This window comes from Oryctolagus cuniculus, chromosome 18, assembly GCF_051225735.1.
Source record: "Oryctolagus cuniculus isolate XC-2025 breed Fujian yellow rabbit chromosome 18, ASM5122573v1, whole genome shotgun sequence".
Taxonomy (NCBI): Eukaryota; Metazoa; Chordata; class Mammalia; order Lagomorpha; family Leporidae; genus Oryctolagus; species Oryctolagus cuniculus.
The window spans coordinates 76,038,754-76,055,880 of record NC_142884.1 but is presented as its reverse complement, the minus strand read 5'-3'; the positions used below and the strand labels follow the sequence as shown (position 1 = coordinate 76,055,880).

At 63.7% G+C, this 17,127-nt stretch overlaps 1 protein-coding gene across 1 annotated transcript in view; it reads right to left on the bottom strand.

Annotated features, from left to right (window-relative positions):
- ATP2C2 (ATPase secretory pathway Ca2+ transporting 2) overlaps positions 1-16,415 on the bottom strand; it is a 52,977-nt gene extending 36,562 nt beyond the window's left edge. The window contains exons 1-2 of the mRNA XM_089319093.1: positions 16,176-16,415; positions 1,768-1,872 (exon numbers count right to left, since the gene is read on the bottom strand). Of these exons, the coding sequence (XP_089175219.1) occupies positions 1,768-1,872; positions 16,176-16,274 (204 nt within the window). The 5' untranslated portion in view covers positions 16,275-16,415. The remainder of the gene's footprint in view (positions 1-1,767; positions 1,873-16,175) is intronic.
- Between the last annotated feature and the right edge of the window lie 712 nt (positions 16,416-17,127).

Here is a 17,127-nt window from a genome sequence, read left to right as displayed (position 1 = left end):
CCTTGTGAGTGGCAGGGCCCAGGCACGGGCCATCTCCTGCTGCTTTCCCAGGAGCGTTAGCAGGGAGCTGGACTGGAAGTGGAGCAGCCGGGACTCAAGCCAGCGCCCATACGGATGGCGGCACTGCAGGCGGTGGCTTCACCCGCTACGCCACAATGTCAGCCCCTTTCTTTCGAATTTACTTAGGCCTTGAGGATGTAAAACAGTCCAGCAGCTCCTCAAGAAATTAAACAGAGAACAACGCTGGGGCTGCACCATTAGGGACTGAAAGTGGGGCTCTGAGACCTCGCCAGGCAAGCCCCGGGCAGGGAGTGCACAGGGGGCATCGGTGCCGTGGACGGCCCTCGGCCCCGAGGAGGAGGCAGATTCCCAGCCGTGCTAGGCACAGGCGAAGCGGGAGCACAGGACGTCACGTGCACAGCCACAGGAGGCCGCGTGTGTCCAAGTCCACTTCCAGGGCATTCAGGGCCGGATGAGGCGGGGGGCTGGGTTTTACAGGAGGGGAAGATGTGGAGGCGCCCGTCAGAGCCGGCTGTCGCAGGGCGGAGCAGGCCTGGGCTGAGAAACCGCAGCGGCTGCCACTGTGACCGGGGCCGGCGCGGGGCCAGGCGCCCCAGACAAGCGCCGCCATCTGGAACCGGCGGCTCTGGCTTTCCCCAAGTCAGCGGCAGGCGCCGGGGAACGCCGACCTGACTTCTGGACTCTTTCAAACAGGGAAGCAAGACCAAGTCATCGCCCAGGCAGGGAAAAAGCGTTCCCTCCCCGTCTCTGAATGCCCACAAGTCGGACAGCAACTCCGTGGACTCTCCAGGCAAGACCAGCCTGAGGCACCGACTCCAGCTTCCCCGAGATCCTGGTGCTCCTCCTAAGCCTGGAGGGTTCTGAGTGCCCACACGCGTGTGCACACATGTGCTGGCACACACACACACAGGTCGATCTGTCCAGCTTGCTAAGTAAATTAAAATCAAAGCAGGCACCGTCCACGGGTGCTTCGTGGGATGGGGTTTTTCCCTTGCATTGCCGGGAACTCAAACTCCCTGCAAACCTTTTTGGAAGGGCCAGTGTTGCGGTGCAGCGGGTTAAGCAGCCACCTGTGAGCTGGCGCGCCACACTGGGGCACCAGTAGTTCCAGTCCCAGCCGCTCCGATCCTGACCCAGCTCCCCGCTAACGCACCTGGGAAGCAGGGAAGATGGCCCAAGTGCAAGGCCACGCCACCCACGTGGGAGACCCGGATGGAGCTCCAGGCTTCAGGCTTCAGCCTGGCCCAGCCCTGGCTGTTGCGGCCATCGGAGTGAACCAGCAGATGGAAGATCTCCCTCTCCCTCTCCCTCTTCCTGGCCCCGGCCCCGCCCCCGCCTCACCACTCTGCCTTTCAAACAAACAAAATAAACATTGTTAAAAATTGGTGGGGATTTGATTTTCAGTAACTGCCACGCTGGGAGTCATAAAAGCGAAGTCGCTGGCAGCGGATGGCCCAGTGTGGGATGCAGAAATCAGATCCAACTCGGCGGGCGCCTGCGCTCCGACGCCCTCGCCACGAGGAACGGCACACGCGTGTGGATGCGGGGTTCCTGCGGCGTGAGGGGGGCTGCAGGCACAACGGCGCAGGGAGATTCCCCCCGGGAATCAGAAACTTCGCTGTCAGCGCTGTTTCCCGGTGACAACAGCAAAGCCACAGCACACGCGTGAAGCAGCCTCGGGGCGGGGCATTGCTTCCTCCGGATCCTACAACCCCGGCCACGCTGGCAGCAGGTGTGCATTCTCACGTCAAACGCCCGGGCCAGCTCCTCTCGGTGGTACTTGCACGCCTCCCCGGGTGGCAGGGCGACCACGGCCTTCTCAACGGCTTGCAGCTCAGAGTGTCCATCGATCTGCGGAAAGGGGAGGGGCGAGTCAGAGCTTGGAACAGGTGCACCTTGGGGACGTAAGACACGCAGGAAGCGCCACGTGGGAGGTGCACAGCTCCCACGGTCGCAGCTGACGTGCCGCTGTAGCCCGAGAGACCTCACACTGCCGGCAAGCTCCCCGCGCCACCGCGCTCTGAGGGGCGTGGTTCCCACCACTGCTGTCAGGTTTAAATGGGACCAAGATGGTGATGATTGTGCATCTCCCTCTTGTCCCGCTCACTGCTGGGAGGTCCACGCCTGAGGTGCAGGCGCAAGGCTCCCTAATTGCCACGGGCGCTGCCAGTGCCCCCTGCACGAGCACCTCGCAACTAATTTCTCTGTCCTCCTGCGGGAGGGCACTCGGGCGGCTTCCAGTCTGGGCTACTGTGGACGCTTCGCTGTGCAGCAAACTCACTGAACAGACCCGGAACCTGCCAGGCGGACGGAGCAGGCGGCGCTGTACGGAGTCAGAACCTTGCACTTCAGGGATTCTTAGGGAAAGAGGCTTGACCTTTGGAGAGCGCCTCCTGCTGTCGACAGGTGGTATCACACCCCCGTTCTAGGAGATCTCAAATAACCAAGGTGGGTGCAGGGAGGAGCCCCATGGGCAGAGGGCACGGCCCTGTGTGCGAGGCAGGGCGTCCTCGCCGAGCCCCACACACCTGGAGGGAAGCCACACGAAACACCTGGACGCTCCGAGAGGCTGAGCTAACACAGAGACCTCGGCACCAGGAGAACTCCAGGTGCTTTTTCCCAGTACTCAGATACCAGGACTGATAACCATCTTCGTTTCCGGCAGCTTGCTGGGCAGCGCGAGGAGACACGGGTGTTGCTCAGTGGTTTCCTTTAGCTGGAAGGCGGAAAGCGAATCCCCCTCCTGCTCTCGCCAGCCACGCCCCCGGCCCAGAGGAGCTGCCAGCCGCCTCCGCCGCGCTGAGCAAGGCTCTGCTCACCGCTGCCCCCGGGGCTGGGTCCCCCTGTGCCCACGCCCTCCCAGGTCACTCCCCAGGCTCGCCCATCCCGTCTGCTGGGCGCTCCCTCAATCAACGCCACCACGCGCTTTGTCAACTTAAGGAGGAAGCACAGGACACAGTCAGATCTCCTTTTCCCATTTCCACGATCCGGCTCCCTTGTTCCAATACGGCACTGGACGGTGGCTCACACCACAGACCAAGGCCACAAACGGCACCGGGACAGCCCAGCCCGGAGGGGTTCACGGTCGGGGCCTTCCATCTGGGCACGACTACACCCAAGTCTGAGACAGGTAGGGCCAGCCCCCCCCCCAAGCACACACACACACAGGCACATGTGTGCACACTTGCATGCACACACACATGTGTCACATGTGTACACATGACCACACACATGCGTGTGTGCACATGCGTACACACATGCCTGAAACCCCCTGGAGGGCCCGCCGTTGCTCTCAGCACGGCCACCCCACAAACTCCGCACACAGGCCTCAGCCCACCCTCCCCAGCGCCGCCCAGAGCCAGCCCAGCCACACCACCTGCATGCCCGTGTGGCGACAGCGACGCCCACCTCAGACCGAGAGACCTGGTGCGTGTTGAGGTGCAGACCCAGGGGGAGTCAGCACCGGCTGGGCCAGGCCTCCAGCCTCGGCTGCCGTCACGGGGAGAGGGTGCCGTCACGGGAGAGGGAGAGCCGTGCTTAGACTCCAGAGCAGGAAGGTGCAGTGCGCGAGCCCAGGAGCCCAGGGGCCAGGGCCACAGACCTGGGCTCCATCCTGCTGGGGCCAGGCACGGCAGCCCAGCCTCCCAGGCGTTTCGGGATTAAGAGAAAAGCGGCTGCGTGCCTGTAGCTTGCACATGGCAGGCGCGTTCAGGAAACGTTCCAGAAAGTACCAGCAGCCACAAGGAGGCAGACCCAGGCAGCACCAGCCACCCTCCAGCCTGGTCATGCTGGGGACCCATGCCCCCCCCCCCGGCTGTTCCCCGAGGGTGGGCCTCCCACCGAGTCCCAAAGACACCAGGTCTTTGTATCCTTGGTGTGTCGCCAAACCTCCACGCGCCTGCGGGAAAGTGTGCACGCCCTTTCTAAAAACCTCCCTTGATCTGCATTTGCAAATAACTTCTCTACGTTTCAGCTTTGTAGAGAAAGCCGTGCACGGATGAATGGATAGGCAACACGCGTAGTGCACGCGCGGCGGAATACTACACAGCCCTGAACGGGAAGAGGCCGCCGCATGGATGGACCTGAAGGTGACCTCAGGCCAAGTGAAGTGACCACCTCAGCACGAGCCCAGGCCTCCGGGATACCCCTTACGGGAGGTGCTGCGAGGGCCAGGCCCCCAGAAACCAAGGGGGCTGGGGGACCCCAGGGGCTGGCGGAGGGGAGGCATCAGCATTGCAGGAGGCAGGCTTCAGCCGGGGAAGGTGGACGCCCCCGAGAGGCCGGCGGTGCAAGTCCTCGGTGCCTGGAAACTCTTAGAAGTGGCTCAAGTGCTCGGTTTTATTATGCGTGTTTTACCACAACTAAAAAAATGCAAGAAGAAAGCATCAATGGGGCCACTCCCCTGCCTCTGGGAGTCCAGACCACGGTGGGGAGGGGGCATTCCCAGGATCAACAGACACCCCGGGGGTGAGGGGGCCCGGGGCGCTCCAGCCCCAGACATGCGCCAAGGAGCTGAGAGGCTTGGGTGGCTAAGGGGAGGGGTCCTCGTCCTCCAGCACAGAGACCCCTGGGGGCCTGAAGAGCAAACACACAGGTGCCCTGCACTCCAGGTAACGACCGGTTTCCTGGGGCACGGGAGTGTGCAAGGTGGCGTGCGACTCGCGTGTTCTGGGAAGCTGCTCCTTGTGATCTGAAGCAACAGAACCCCCAGCAGGTGCAGCAAACCCCAGGGGAGGGGGGCCCGGCTCAGAGCACAGGGGCCCCAGGAGCAGGGAGCCAGCAGCTGAGGGCAGCACTGGGCGGGCACCCGGAGGGGCGCAGGCCAGGCCTGCCGGCGAGACCAAGGAGAGATGCAGGCAGCACCACCACGCCCGCCTGCGAACTCCGCACGCCCCGGGTTTCAGGGCACATGAGGCGGCGAGGAAGCCAGGGGCCACGTGGACCACGCAGCGCCGACCTCCCTAGAACTTTCTAGGAACGGCAGGCGCCATGGTCAGGTCAATGCCAGACTCAAAGCGACACAAGCGCAACCTGGTGTCCTTCACGTAGGAGGGAAGATTTGAGAACGCAGGTGACCAGGGCCACCAGTGCACCTGCTCCCTCCCTCCCCCCACAGACGGCCTCCCAGCTGTCTGCTGTCACCCCAGCCCGGTGGGTCTCAGAGTGTGGTCCTCGGACCAGCACTGCCCAGAAGAGTCCGGAAATGCAGATCCTCGGGCCACAAATGGTCCCCACACGTCAGAGGCCCCGAGGGGGCTGGGACCTGTTCTAGCCTGTTCTCCAAGGGTTCCCGTGCAGCCAACACCACTGCTGGCCTCTTGGAAAAACGCACCTGCTACGGCCTCTTCCCAGACAAGCCCAGGAGCTAGGCCCGGCCATCAGGAGTTGAAGAAGCTGCGAGTGTGTGTTAGGCTCACCCAGAGCTGAGCTGAGGGTGCCTGGCCTGGGAGAGACATGCAGACCAAGCCTGCAGGGCCCCCCTTGCACAGAAGCGAACCCCATGTTGGTTCACTCCATCCCCCCACACCCCAAACAACCCCTCCCCCTGTGCCAAGAACTGCGCCTGCTGCCTGGGGGAGCAGACACAGCCCCGCCCACGTCAGCAAATCCCACCAGCAGGTCTCTGCCAAGAACAGAGCGCGCTAGAAACCAGAGGTTCTAGAACCACGGACTACGTTTGAACAAAGTCTAGAGCGAGAAGGGACTTTGAATGCAAGACAGAAGCCAGACGCCGTGGAGGGCAAGACAGGGTGACAACAGCCTGAAACGGCACGGGGTCGTCTGGGGCGGGGCGGGAGGCCCCGGCTGTGGGGTCCACAGATAAAGCCACAGCGGGAGGACCCCTGCAGCCCCATAGGGGGTGCCCGGGGGACGTCCCAAATAAACGAGGGCTTTCACGCAACGAAGGATGAATGCTACCAGCTCATCTTTTTAAGAAACGGGCAGAGCTGGGTGTTGGGCGCAGCAGTTAAGACACAGGCTGCAGCCCATAGCGGAGTCCCCGGGTTCAAGTCCCGACTCTACCTCTGACCCAGCTTCCTGGTCATGCGCACGCCAGGAGGCGGCGGTGACAGAAGTACCTGGGTCCCCGCCGCCCACACGGAAGACCTGGATGGAATTCCTGGTTCCCGGCGGCCGCCGGCATCGGGGGACTGAACCAGCAGGCGCGAGATCTCTGTCTTTCTAAATAACTACATCGTCAGCAAGGCTTTGGACCAGGAGTTCCTGGAAAGGGAACGGCTGGTAACTCGGACCTGCCGGAAGGCAGGAACACGCACCTGAAACAGGAGACGAGCTCTTCCGAGGCCTCAGGCCCCCACTCCACCTTCCTCCCGGGGCGGCTCCCCTGCTCCGTAACCCCCACCCCAGCTGTGGGCCATCTGCCGCCACCCAAGTTGCAAACGCTCGGTTCTAGCTGAGCTGGCTGCAGCAGCCATCTGTTGAGGCCGTCCGTTGCAGTCACCGGGGAACACTCACGCCCACTGTGAAAGGGGGTGTGGATTCACGGGGCGCCGTGCTGCCCTGAGCGAGCGGGAAAGCTTTCTCTGCACCTGCGTGGAACACGTTCATACGTGGAACCACCTACACACGCGCACATGTCCGAGTGTGTCCCCGGCGACATCCGTGGACACTGCGTGGCCACCAACCAGAGGACTTTTGACTCCGGCGTGGCCTCTCCCTGTCACTGCCACTCTGCCCTCACGGATCCGTCTGCCTGGCACAGGAGCCGGCACGAGTGAAGTTGCGCGTGCGTACGCTCGGGTCTGGTTCCACCTGATCAGTGTCACCTCAGGGAGACTCACGTCTCAAACACGAGCGACCGCACTTCATTCGTCCTCGCCACCTAGCATCCCGCACCTGCTGCACGACGTGCTGTGAGCTGTCCGCACACAGCCGGCCCGAGGCTGTGGCCAGTTGGCCTTGGCCATGGCCAGTGCCGTGCAGCCCTGTGGCAGACGTGAGGCCAATACCTACCCAGAGTGGACCCACCGGCTCGTGGGGCACACGCGTGTTCTGGGACAGTGGACACTGTGTGGCCGTTAGCCCACTGGCAGGATCACAAACAAGAGACCACTGTGACCAGCAAATGGACAAGCAACATGACAGGAAGGGCAGTGGCCGGGCTCGCCGGGGCAAGGTGCACTTCTAGCAGCACCCACCAGAAACTGGGCAGCCGGCAGCCGCGTGGCTGAGGACAGAGACCACGGGAGAAGCCACGCGATGCCTGCCTGGATCCTGAGCCTGAGCTGCCGAGCCACAGGGAGACCCCGCCCTGGCCGAGGCTGGGGCCGGGCCAGCGTGGAAGGGGAGCGGCGTCCCGACCAAGGGGACCACGGCGGACTGGTCCGGAGGAGGACAATCCTCCAGGGAGGGAGCCCCAAAGGCCCAGAATGCAGCGGGGTTCAGGGAGCTGGGAGGGCACCGTGGGGGGGACTGCGGCTCCGAGCACAGTGGGGGCCTGGGGGATTCACACCCACCGACAGCTGAAGACCCCACGGGCAGGCAGAGGGAAGAACGGGCACGTGGTCAGGGGGCTCCCCCGGTGGGGCTTGGTTTTCTGAAGACTGATTGATTGATTGGAAAGAGTTAGAGAGAGACAGAGAGAGAGAGAGGGAGAGAGAATCTTCCATCCACTGGTTCACTCCCCAGATGGCCCAACACTGGGCCAGCCAAGCCAGCAGCCGGGAACTCCGTCCAGGTCTCCGTGTGGGTGGCAGAGACCCAAGAGCCCGGGCGGCCACGCAGGGCCTCCCAGGATGTGCACTGGCAGGAAGCTGCACTGGGAGGGGCAGCTGGCTCGTGGGCTGCCAGGCAGGAAGTCAGAAATCGGCCCGTGTGTGTCCGGGGGCCAGGGGACGACCCGCCCACCTCGGACGCAGCCCCGCCCGCACCTGGGACTTCAGGCGGCCTCAGCCTCCCCAGGGAGCGCTCGCGGGGGAATCCTCTCTGCTCAGCGCCACACAGGTCACCCCGCCCGACAACATCAGGCGATGAAACCTTCCCAGCTAACGGAACCAGCACTTCCGATCCAGGGCACGGACGCCCCGCGCAGCGGCTAACCCTGCCGCACCACAGTGCTATTCCCGCCCAGCGTTTCTGAAATGCGAAAGGAAAATCCGAAAGGCAGGTGTTGGGAGACAGAGGGCGTCACGGGCCCAGTCCGCTGGTGCTGGGCCCTGGTTCTGCTCCACGCCCCCATCCCAGCCGTGTGCCCTTGGGCGGTCCTGTGTCTGGGCCCTAGGGGCGCTGGGAGGACCACCTACGGCTCCAGCCTCAGGCCTGGGGGCTTCAAAGCCATTGTCCGGACAGTCCCTGAAATCACACCTGGGGGTGTCTGCGTGTGCAGGTCTGTGTCTGTGTGTGTGTCTCTGTGCGCATGTGTTCCTGTGTCTGCATTTGTGTGCATGTGTGTGCGTATGTGTCAGTGGGTGTCTGTGTGTACATGTGTGTCTTTGTGTGTGTCTGTGTTTAAGTATGTGTGTATGCATGTATGTCTGTGTGTGTGTACAAGGGCACTTTAAAAAGTTCACAGGAAAATGGAAAAACGAGGTAAGTTTATTTGGGTGTGACTTTTTTAAAACCCACGGACATTTCCGCAGAGCCCACTTAGTCCACGGACTTTCCGAAGACCCCGTGTGTGCAGCTGTGCAGCTGTGCGACCACAGAACAAAGAAGCACGGCTGGGCACAGAGCCGTCCACGGGGTGTGGGCGTGACTCAGGGCGGCCCGGGCAGGCAGGGCCAAGAGCAGACAGCTGGGCGGGGTGGGGGCCGAGGCAGCTGGCAGTCAGGAGCCTGGGTGCTCACGGGGGCTGGGCGAGAAGGAAACACCCTGGAGCCACACAGCCGGTGTAGGGAGCCACATGGGACGCTAGGGACACTGGGGGTCACTGTGCTGGAATCCAGAGATCCCCACACAGAGGGGGGCGGATACCAGGCCCAGGGGAGACCTCGCAGCGTGCACACCCCGGCCCGAGGGGCCTGGAGCCATGGCACCCCAGGAGCCAGGAGTACACCCAGCGCCAGCGCCTGGCTTGGGAATGCGGCTCTGCCGGTGATCCTGCCTGGGGAGGCCGCAGGGAAAGTACGGGACGAGGCTGGGGGGTGCTCCCAGGTGCCGGGACCCAACAGGACGCCGGCGCCAGCTCAGAGGCTGCCCGTGTGGCAGGGGACGACCGGAGCAGCAGCGTCAGCACAGGTGCCATGGAGCTCCACACACCTCCGCAGCAGGACGCCGCGTGTTCACTGAAGAACGAATCAGTGATAGGAGGGAGAAGAAAGCTCCCCCTCCCAGCACAGCAGCAACGCTCCATGGTCAAGGACAGCCCCCGGGCCCCGCCAGGACACCCAGGGGGGACACGGTGTCACTTCGCCAGGTTCCTGGCAGCCGAAGGAAGCCTGGGCCCAAAACAAGCAGAGGGACCATCTGTAAATTGTGAGCCTGGGTTCCCCAAAATGCTGGGGGCTCCACAGACAGGGAGAAGGGGCACGTGAGTGCCAGAGGCCGGGGTGTCCTGATTGCGGCCGCAGCCGGCAGAGGGCGACTTCTGAGTGGAGGCCGTGGGTGATGGTGACATTGGTGGGGGCACTGTTTTCTCGATGTGGGGGTCCCTGCTGCGGCTGGGAAGGGCTGTCCTGAGCTCCAGCCAGATGCAGAAGCACCCGGGGTGACAGAGCAGGTGCCGCCAACACGCCGACGGCGCAGCGCGAGCAGCTGGGGGCGGCGTGGAGTGAGGCTCTCCCAGGCGGTTCCACTGCACCCTTTCTCAGGGTCGCGGCTACGTGCAGGCTCCATCCGCATTCGCTGAGCGCCAGACACGGCCCAGGCACGCTGCTCCTCCTCCCGTGGACGTCGGCTCCTCGATCTGACCCAAAACCCGACTCGACAGGTGCTGTGCCCATTTCCTTGGATGCACAAACTGAGGCCCGAGAGCTGAGAGCTTTAGGATTCCAAGGTGGGGCGGTGCTATCTCCCTGGTCCACCTTGCCGCCTCTCAGATGGAGCTGGGCAGCAGCGGGGCTTGGTCTGGGGGCGGGGAGCAGAGGGTCCCTGAGCCAAGCTCAGGGTGACAGGGACAGCAGCTCCAGGGAGCACCACCCCTGTGCTCCTGGAGTCGGGCCCTTGTGCTGTGCCGGCTGCAGGCTCCCGGCTGCCCCTCCCGAGGCCAGGAGGGAGGAGCCTGGGGACTGCGTGGAGGCTGCTTCCTGGGACGGCCACGCAGCCCGCGGCAGTGCCTGGGTCAAATCCTGGCTCTCTTAAAGGTGCATCATGGGGGGACAGCAGGCGACGGCTCAAGTACGCGGGTCCCTGCCACCCACACCGGAGACCCAGACTCAGGCCCGCTCCTGGTGCCGGCCTGGCCCAGCCCCGGCTGCTCGGGTATCTGGGGAGCGCACCGTGGATGGACGCGCTCTCTGCGCCTCTCCGCACCCCTGCCTTCCACAGAGACGCAAATGAACCATAAGCAAGGCGGAGGCAGTTATCTGTAGGAGACGCACGTGGCACAGCGCTGACTGCAACTTCAACAGCGAGCGAACAGCAGCGAGGGGGGAGCGCACTCAGCAGACCGGCCGAGCCCCGGCGGAGCTGTGCACGAGGGCCTGAACGCCCCGGGCCGCGGCCCTCCCAGGGATCTCACGGATCCACGAGGACGCCGTCCACCCTAGAGGGCCGCTGGGACACAGCTCTAGGATTCACACAGGAGCCACCTGAACCTGTCCGCGGTGAACACACACGGAGCGTCAAGCCACTCAAGAACGCGCTGGATCCACACGGCCCACAGGGGCCAGCTGTGCACAGGCTCCTCGCTGACCACCCAGGGGCATGGACGGCCGAGACCAGGCGCCGCGTGCTCCACACACCCGCGACCTGTCCATCCCACCGCCTCCGCCTCCTGGGCACACACACACTGCCCATTGTACAGATGAGCACACAGAGGTGTGGGAAAACCAAGGAAGCGCCCGCGGCCTCCCAGCTGGCAGGTGGCAGAACCAGAATTCGCACCTGGGCAGCCCGGGCCGTCCACTGGGCTCTCATAAACCACACCCTCCGGGAAGGTGCAGAGGAAGGGGGCTGGGAACGCGCCGGGGGCCACAACCGGGTGACCACAAGCGCGTAGGACGCAAACAGGACCTCAGCCAAGCAGGAAAAGAAAAACAAAACAAAAAACGGGGTCCAAGGCTGGGGGGAGGAGGAACGCTGTACTGCGCACTTATTACTGGCTGTTTCTGGGAAAGTCGACACACGCCGAGGACAGAAGCGGAAGCAAATTGAGCGCGCCAACAGCACGGAATCCTCGCGCGATGCAGGGTCCGGCGGTGGCGGGAGGCACCACGCCTGCTCTGCTGGGCCCGGGGGAGGGGCTGCAACTGTGCAGACAGGGCACTGCCAAGGGACGACAGATTCCCCCAGGAGACGGGCGCCGCCCAGAGCCAAGGGGAGGCGGCCAGCTCATCCTTGCCGAAACCTGCCGCGGGCTCCGGGGCATGTGTGAAACGTGACCGAGGGAGAACACAAAAACGAACACAGGAACTGCTGCAGCTGAGTGGCTCTCGCTTCTCCGAGGCCCTGCCACCTCGTCCAGGGAGGCTTCCCGGACTGCACCTGGCCATCACCCAGCAGTCCCCCAACCCAGGTTGAGCGCAGCTCCTCTCTGACACGGGGCTTACGTCAGTGTGTGACTGTAACTCACAGGGCTAATTACATGGTGGACGTGTGCCTCCCCCCAAGACAGCAAGCTCCACCCTGCGGGACGGGTGCTCAGCACACTCTCCTGTGCCTACAGGAGGGTCTGGCAGAGCAGCAGGTGCACCTGGGAGCTTGCTGCAACCCTGTCACACGTCCCCAGAGCCCCTGCAGGCGGCTGCTCTAAACCAAGAACCAGCCCAAGTCCCTGAAGGTCAGAGGCCTGGCCCACAGGGAGGGGCACAGGAGAACCCGAGCAGGAAGACCTTGGCGTCCCCCCAGCCACAGACTGCCCCGCAGTGACTCCTCCCGGGCCGGCTTAAATGGGCCCGGGCCTCAGCCAGCGCCTGCTGGCACTGCCGAGCTCTCGGTGAGCTTCGAGAAGGGGCCGCCTTGCTCCCGAGCCCTGCAGCCACCACTTGAACACTGGCTGCGGCCACAGAGCCCAGCACATGACCCAAGGTCAGAAAACTAGCCAGGGCTGGATTCTTAATTAAAAAAAAAAAAATCACACGTATGGGGCCAGAGCTGTGGTGTAGTGAATAAAGCCACTGGCTGTGGTGCCGGCATCCCACGTGGGCGCCGGTTCAAGTCCCAGCTGCTCCTCTTCCGATCCAGTTCTCTGCTAGGCCCAAGTGGTTGGGTCCCTGTCACCCACTGGGAGACCCGCTCGGAGTTCCTGGGCCCATCTTCGGCCTGGCCCAGCCCCGGCCCTGGCGGGCGTCTGTGGAGTGAGCCAGCCGAGGGCTCCTCCTGCACCGGGCGCTGTGGGAATACGTATTCCCAGAATAAAAGCGTGGCTGACAAAGGACGTCTTTCTGGAATTTTCCCTCGCACGCTGTGAAGACTCCTAGCCCCAGCTCCTGCTTCACGCTGCGGCTCACAAAGCCAGCGGGGGCAAGGTAACGGCGGAATCCGGACAGCCCCTCGACTCTGCCATGTGTGCGATGGCTTCCGGCAGGAAAGCATTGGAGTCCAAGCCACAGGCTGGGTCCTCGCGTGCATGTCCACAGTGTCACCACCTCCATGCTGCGCACAGGCTCCTCACTGACCTCCCAGGGGCACGGACGGCCGAGACCAGGCGCCGCGTGCTCCACACACCCGCGACCTGTCCATCCCACCACCTCCGCCTCCTGGGCACACACACACTGCCCATTGTACAGATGAGCACACAGAGGTGTGGGAAAACCAAGGAAGCGCCCGCAGCCTCCCAGCTGGCAGGTGGCAGAACCAGAATTCGCACCTGGGCAGCCCGGGCCGTCCACTGGACTCTCATAAACCACACCCTCCGGGAACGCGCCGGGGGCCGCGACCGGGTGACCACAAACGCGTAGGACGCGAACAGGACCCACACAGGAGCCAGTGGTGTGGAGACGCCTTCGCTAGCGACAGGCACTTGCTGGCGGTTCTTCTTCCAACGCCCACTCCCAGTTTGAAAATCCTTGCTTCAGGAAGCCAGCGTGTAGGCTGTTGAGATGCCAGCTGCGTGCCCACGTCCCATACCCTGCTGCCTGGGCTCCGTCTATGCCGATGCAGGACCCAGGGAGCAGTGGTGCAGCTCGGGCGGCCAGGTTCCTGCTACCCACACCGGGGACCCAGGCTCCGACTTCTGTGACTTCAGCCTGGCCCAGCCCTGGCTGTCGCAGGCACCTGGGAAGTAAAGCAGCGCTCTGACTCTCCCGACACTGGACACGTCCTTTTGGTCACGTCTGTGTCTAGCCCTCAGACCACCATCCAATGCTGCACTTTTCCATGCCTGACCCCAGCAGGTGGCTCGGAGCATGCTGCCCGATCTCCGAGGTCCCTGAGTGGGCTTTGCGTCGGCTGCCTCCCCGCTTTGATGGACAACTGCGTGGGATGGGGACTCAAACCCCGTGGCGCCCCGTCTTCCCTGGCAAGCTCTCTCGGGGTCTCTCTGGGATGGTTCACCCTGCAGAGACCCCCCACGCAGCCGGAGACCCAGGCCTGCGGGCACCCCCCAGAGTGAAGCTGCAGGTGCACCTGTCCCCTCCCACCCCCGAGCCTTCAGGTGAGACCACAGCCCCAGTGCATCACCTGGCTGCAACCTCCCGAGACCCTGAGCTCGGAGCACCCGGCTAAGCCACACTCGGGAAGTAGCTGCTGTGGCCACCTCCGCAGCCCCCATACCTCACTCTGTCTGCCTAGAGCTCTCTGCCAACCCCTGCCTGTTGCCTCATCTGCCACTCTGACAGCATCCTTGCTGTACCCCAGCTCTGCATGCCCACTGAGCCCTCGGGGGCCAGCCCATCTGCACCCCGGCCGCCTGTCTCCTGCCTGGTCACTCTGGTCTTCATTCTGTGTCACACTGAAGACCACCATGTCACATATTAAATGTCTCCGGGCCAGTGACGTGGCCCATCGGGCTAAGCTGCCACCTGTGACTCTGGCGCCCAGTAGCAGAGCGCTGGCTCAGGTCCTGCTCATTCTGCTCTGACCCCGCTCTGTGTCACCGCCCCTGGAGAGGCAGCAGAGGACGGCCCAAGCACTTGGACCTCTGCCACCCACGTGAGAGAACCAGATGGAGCTCCTGGCTCCCGGCTTCAGCCTGGCCCAGCTCCAACCATCGCAGCCATTTGGGGAGTGAACCAGCAGTCGGATCTTTCAGTCTCTCCCCTTCTATAAATAACTCTGCCTTTCAAATTAAATAAACCTTAAAAAAAACTACCTGTGTCCTGTTGATGACTGTTAGCTGCCAGTGAACTTTGTTTGGTACACACTCCTGTATCCTCAGCACCTGGCCGCCAACCCTCACTGAGCTAACGGAAGCAGCCCCACCTGCGAGCCCCCGCCCCGCACTTCTCAGACAAGGCCAACGACGCTCCCCTGTGAGATAAGCCAGAGTTCTCCAGAATACCGCCTGCCATGCCTGGCCCCCTCCCCCCCGGGCGAGTGGGTGGGAAGCTCCCTCCTCCAACACTGCCTCTCTTTAGAACTTTCCAGAAACAGTTTTTAAAAGGACTCAAATCAGAGGATGCAAAGGAGGGGTTTGGGCTGAGGGCTGACCGGGCAGGAGCAGGTGCCCCTCTGGGCTGCCCCCTCCCCCCATTCACCTGGGCTTGAGGACTGCACACCTTGATTCTGCCGTCCTCCCACACTAAGTCATCACACAGCCCAAGGCTTGCTTGGCCCTCCAGGGGGCTGCTGGGAATGTCTCAGCCAGGTGGAAGAGCGTACCTGCAGACAGGTGGAGATCTCAGACCTTCAGAGCGCTCCGGGAAGGCTGCAGGAATGAGCTCCACCTGTGCCGACGGCAGAACACCGGTTCCGCCACCCTCACACCTGAGCGGCGCACCTGCCTACAACCTGGCTGTACCAACGACACATCTGGAGCGACTATAAAGTATCCAGCCTGATGCACAACTCCAGAGATGGAAAGAGGAAAAAAAAAAAAAAAAAAAAAAACAGGCAAAGCAGGAAGGGTGACCGGTGGTGGCCAAGTCACTTCAAACACTGGGCAGCGGGCAGAGCGGCGGCAGTGCCCCGGTCTCCCCCGACCCACGCCGGCTGCAGCCCCTGCGTGGTCACACACGGCGCTGCCGACACAGACAGGGCCTGGGACCTGCGAGCGCCACGCGCCCGCCGCCTCATGCGCCGACCTCCAACTCTCGACTTAGAAAACACTCTTGCTTCCAGGGACAAGTATTTACCAACCATGCAACTCAAGTGTGGCAACTGTTGCTGTTCTCCGTGAGAACAAGAATCTAAGTCTTTCTGAATGGCTTTTTGTTTTGCATTAAAAAAAAAACAAAACCCAAGTCTAAAAAGTTTGCCCTCGCTGCTCAAGGGGCCACGGCAGGGCGCCATGTCCCCAGAGCAACCCCAGGACCCAACCTCAACCAGTGCATTTGTGAACCACTGATTTATCTGCGATCCCCCTTCGGGCCGGAGCCCCTGCAGGAGGGGCGTCCTGCCCTTGTGTGCTGACGGAGTTAATAAGCGCGGGAGGACGCGGTGGGGTCACCCCTGCCCGGGCTGCTCCCCAGAGCAACAGGGCGGCTGTTCTGTCGGCGTCCTCTCCTTGTCCCTGATAGACTCCTGGCTCTGGAATCCTGCTGGTTTACTCCCGAGGGCCCTGCCCGGCCGTCCCAGGCCACTACTCGGCATGGGTTTTCAACACGCACTGGTGATGCGGGCAGCCAAGCTGGCGGCCCCTCGACTCCAGCCTTGATTCCTGCTACTACCCCAAGAGGCTGGAGCAACCCTGTTTTTCTCACCTCCGCTGCAGCCAGGGAAACAGGCTAAATCCCCAGCCAGGCACTTACCGGCCGCCCAAGGAGCGTCCAGCCAGCGCCGCTTCCGGCCTCAGTTTCCCGTCTGTAAGCGAGGGTTAAACGCGGCGCCAGCGGACATCCGAGCTCCTGCAGCTCTGCGGGCAGGGGGGCGCGCCCAGGCCGCTCAGGTGGGGTCCTGGGGGATTACGGTGGGGGGCAGGGGGCGCCCGGACTCACCAAAGCCTCCTCCTCGCTCCTCTCCAGCACCTGGTACTTGCGGTCGGCGCCCAAGAACGGGAGTTTCTGCAGGAACTTGGAGAAGCGTCTGTCGGCCATGGCGAGCGGCCGGGGGCACCTCCACGGCCTCCTTCGGGCTCGCGGCCGCCCTGCTGCGTCCCTCGGTCGCTAGCGCGGCGGGGCTGCCTGCGCGCGCCTCCCGGGCCAGGCCGGGTTACCAGGCAGCCACCTACCTGCCCGCCGCAGGTGAGACCCCGCCCCCGAGGCGGGGCGCCGCGCACCTGGCCCCGCCACGCCACGCCCCCTCTCCGAGGACCCCAGGTCCTGCGGGCGGCGGCGGCCGAGGAAGGAGGCCCTGGGGCGGCTGCGTGGGCTCAGAGCTTGGGCTGTGGGCTGGAGTCGCCAGATCGCAGGACTCACCTGGGTGGGGCAGGGCCTCCAAACGCGGGTTTGAACTGCGACCCCTGGGCCCTCCCTGCCTCGAGCCCCTGGGCCCCGGGGTTTTACAAGCTCTCCCGGCTCTGTGAGCGCAGTGCGCCCGGTGTGAGCGGGTCAGAGCCTTGCCTGGTGCTTTGCACCCCGGGCAGCCCCCTCCCCTCAGGGAGAAGGCTAAGCCCCCACCTCCAGGGAGGGGCGGCCTTGACCTGGGCGTGGTCTCCTCCGCGGGAGGCCACCTTGCTGTGAAAATGGGAGCGGTCCAGTGTCTGGCAGGGCGTGGAGCGCGGCGGGGTCTCGGCTGAGGGCTCCCAGAGTGCCTGAGTGACTGCAGGTGGGCTGGATCCGGCCCCGCGTGGGCGTGTAGGGGAGGCTGAGGGCTTTGCTGGAGAGGGGCGGGGTTAGAACCCAGGCCCCGACGCAGGGCGCTGTGGGAGAGGCCGTGGCTTCCCCCTCTGCAGGGGCAGTTTGCCGGAATCCCGGAGAGGCTGTGGCTCCATGGGCGCCTGAGCTGCCC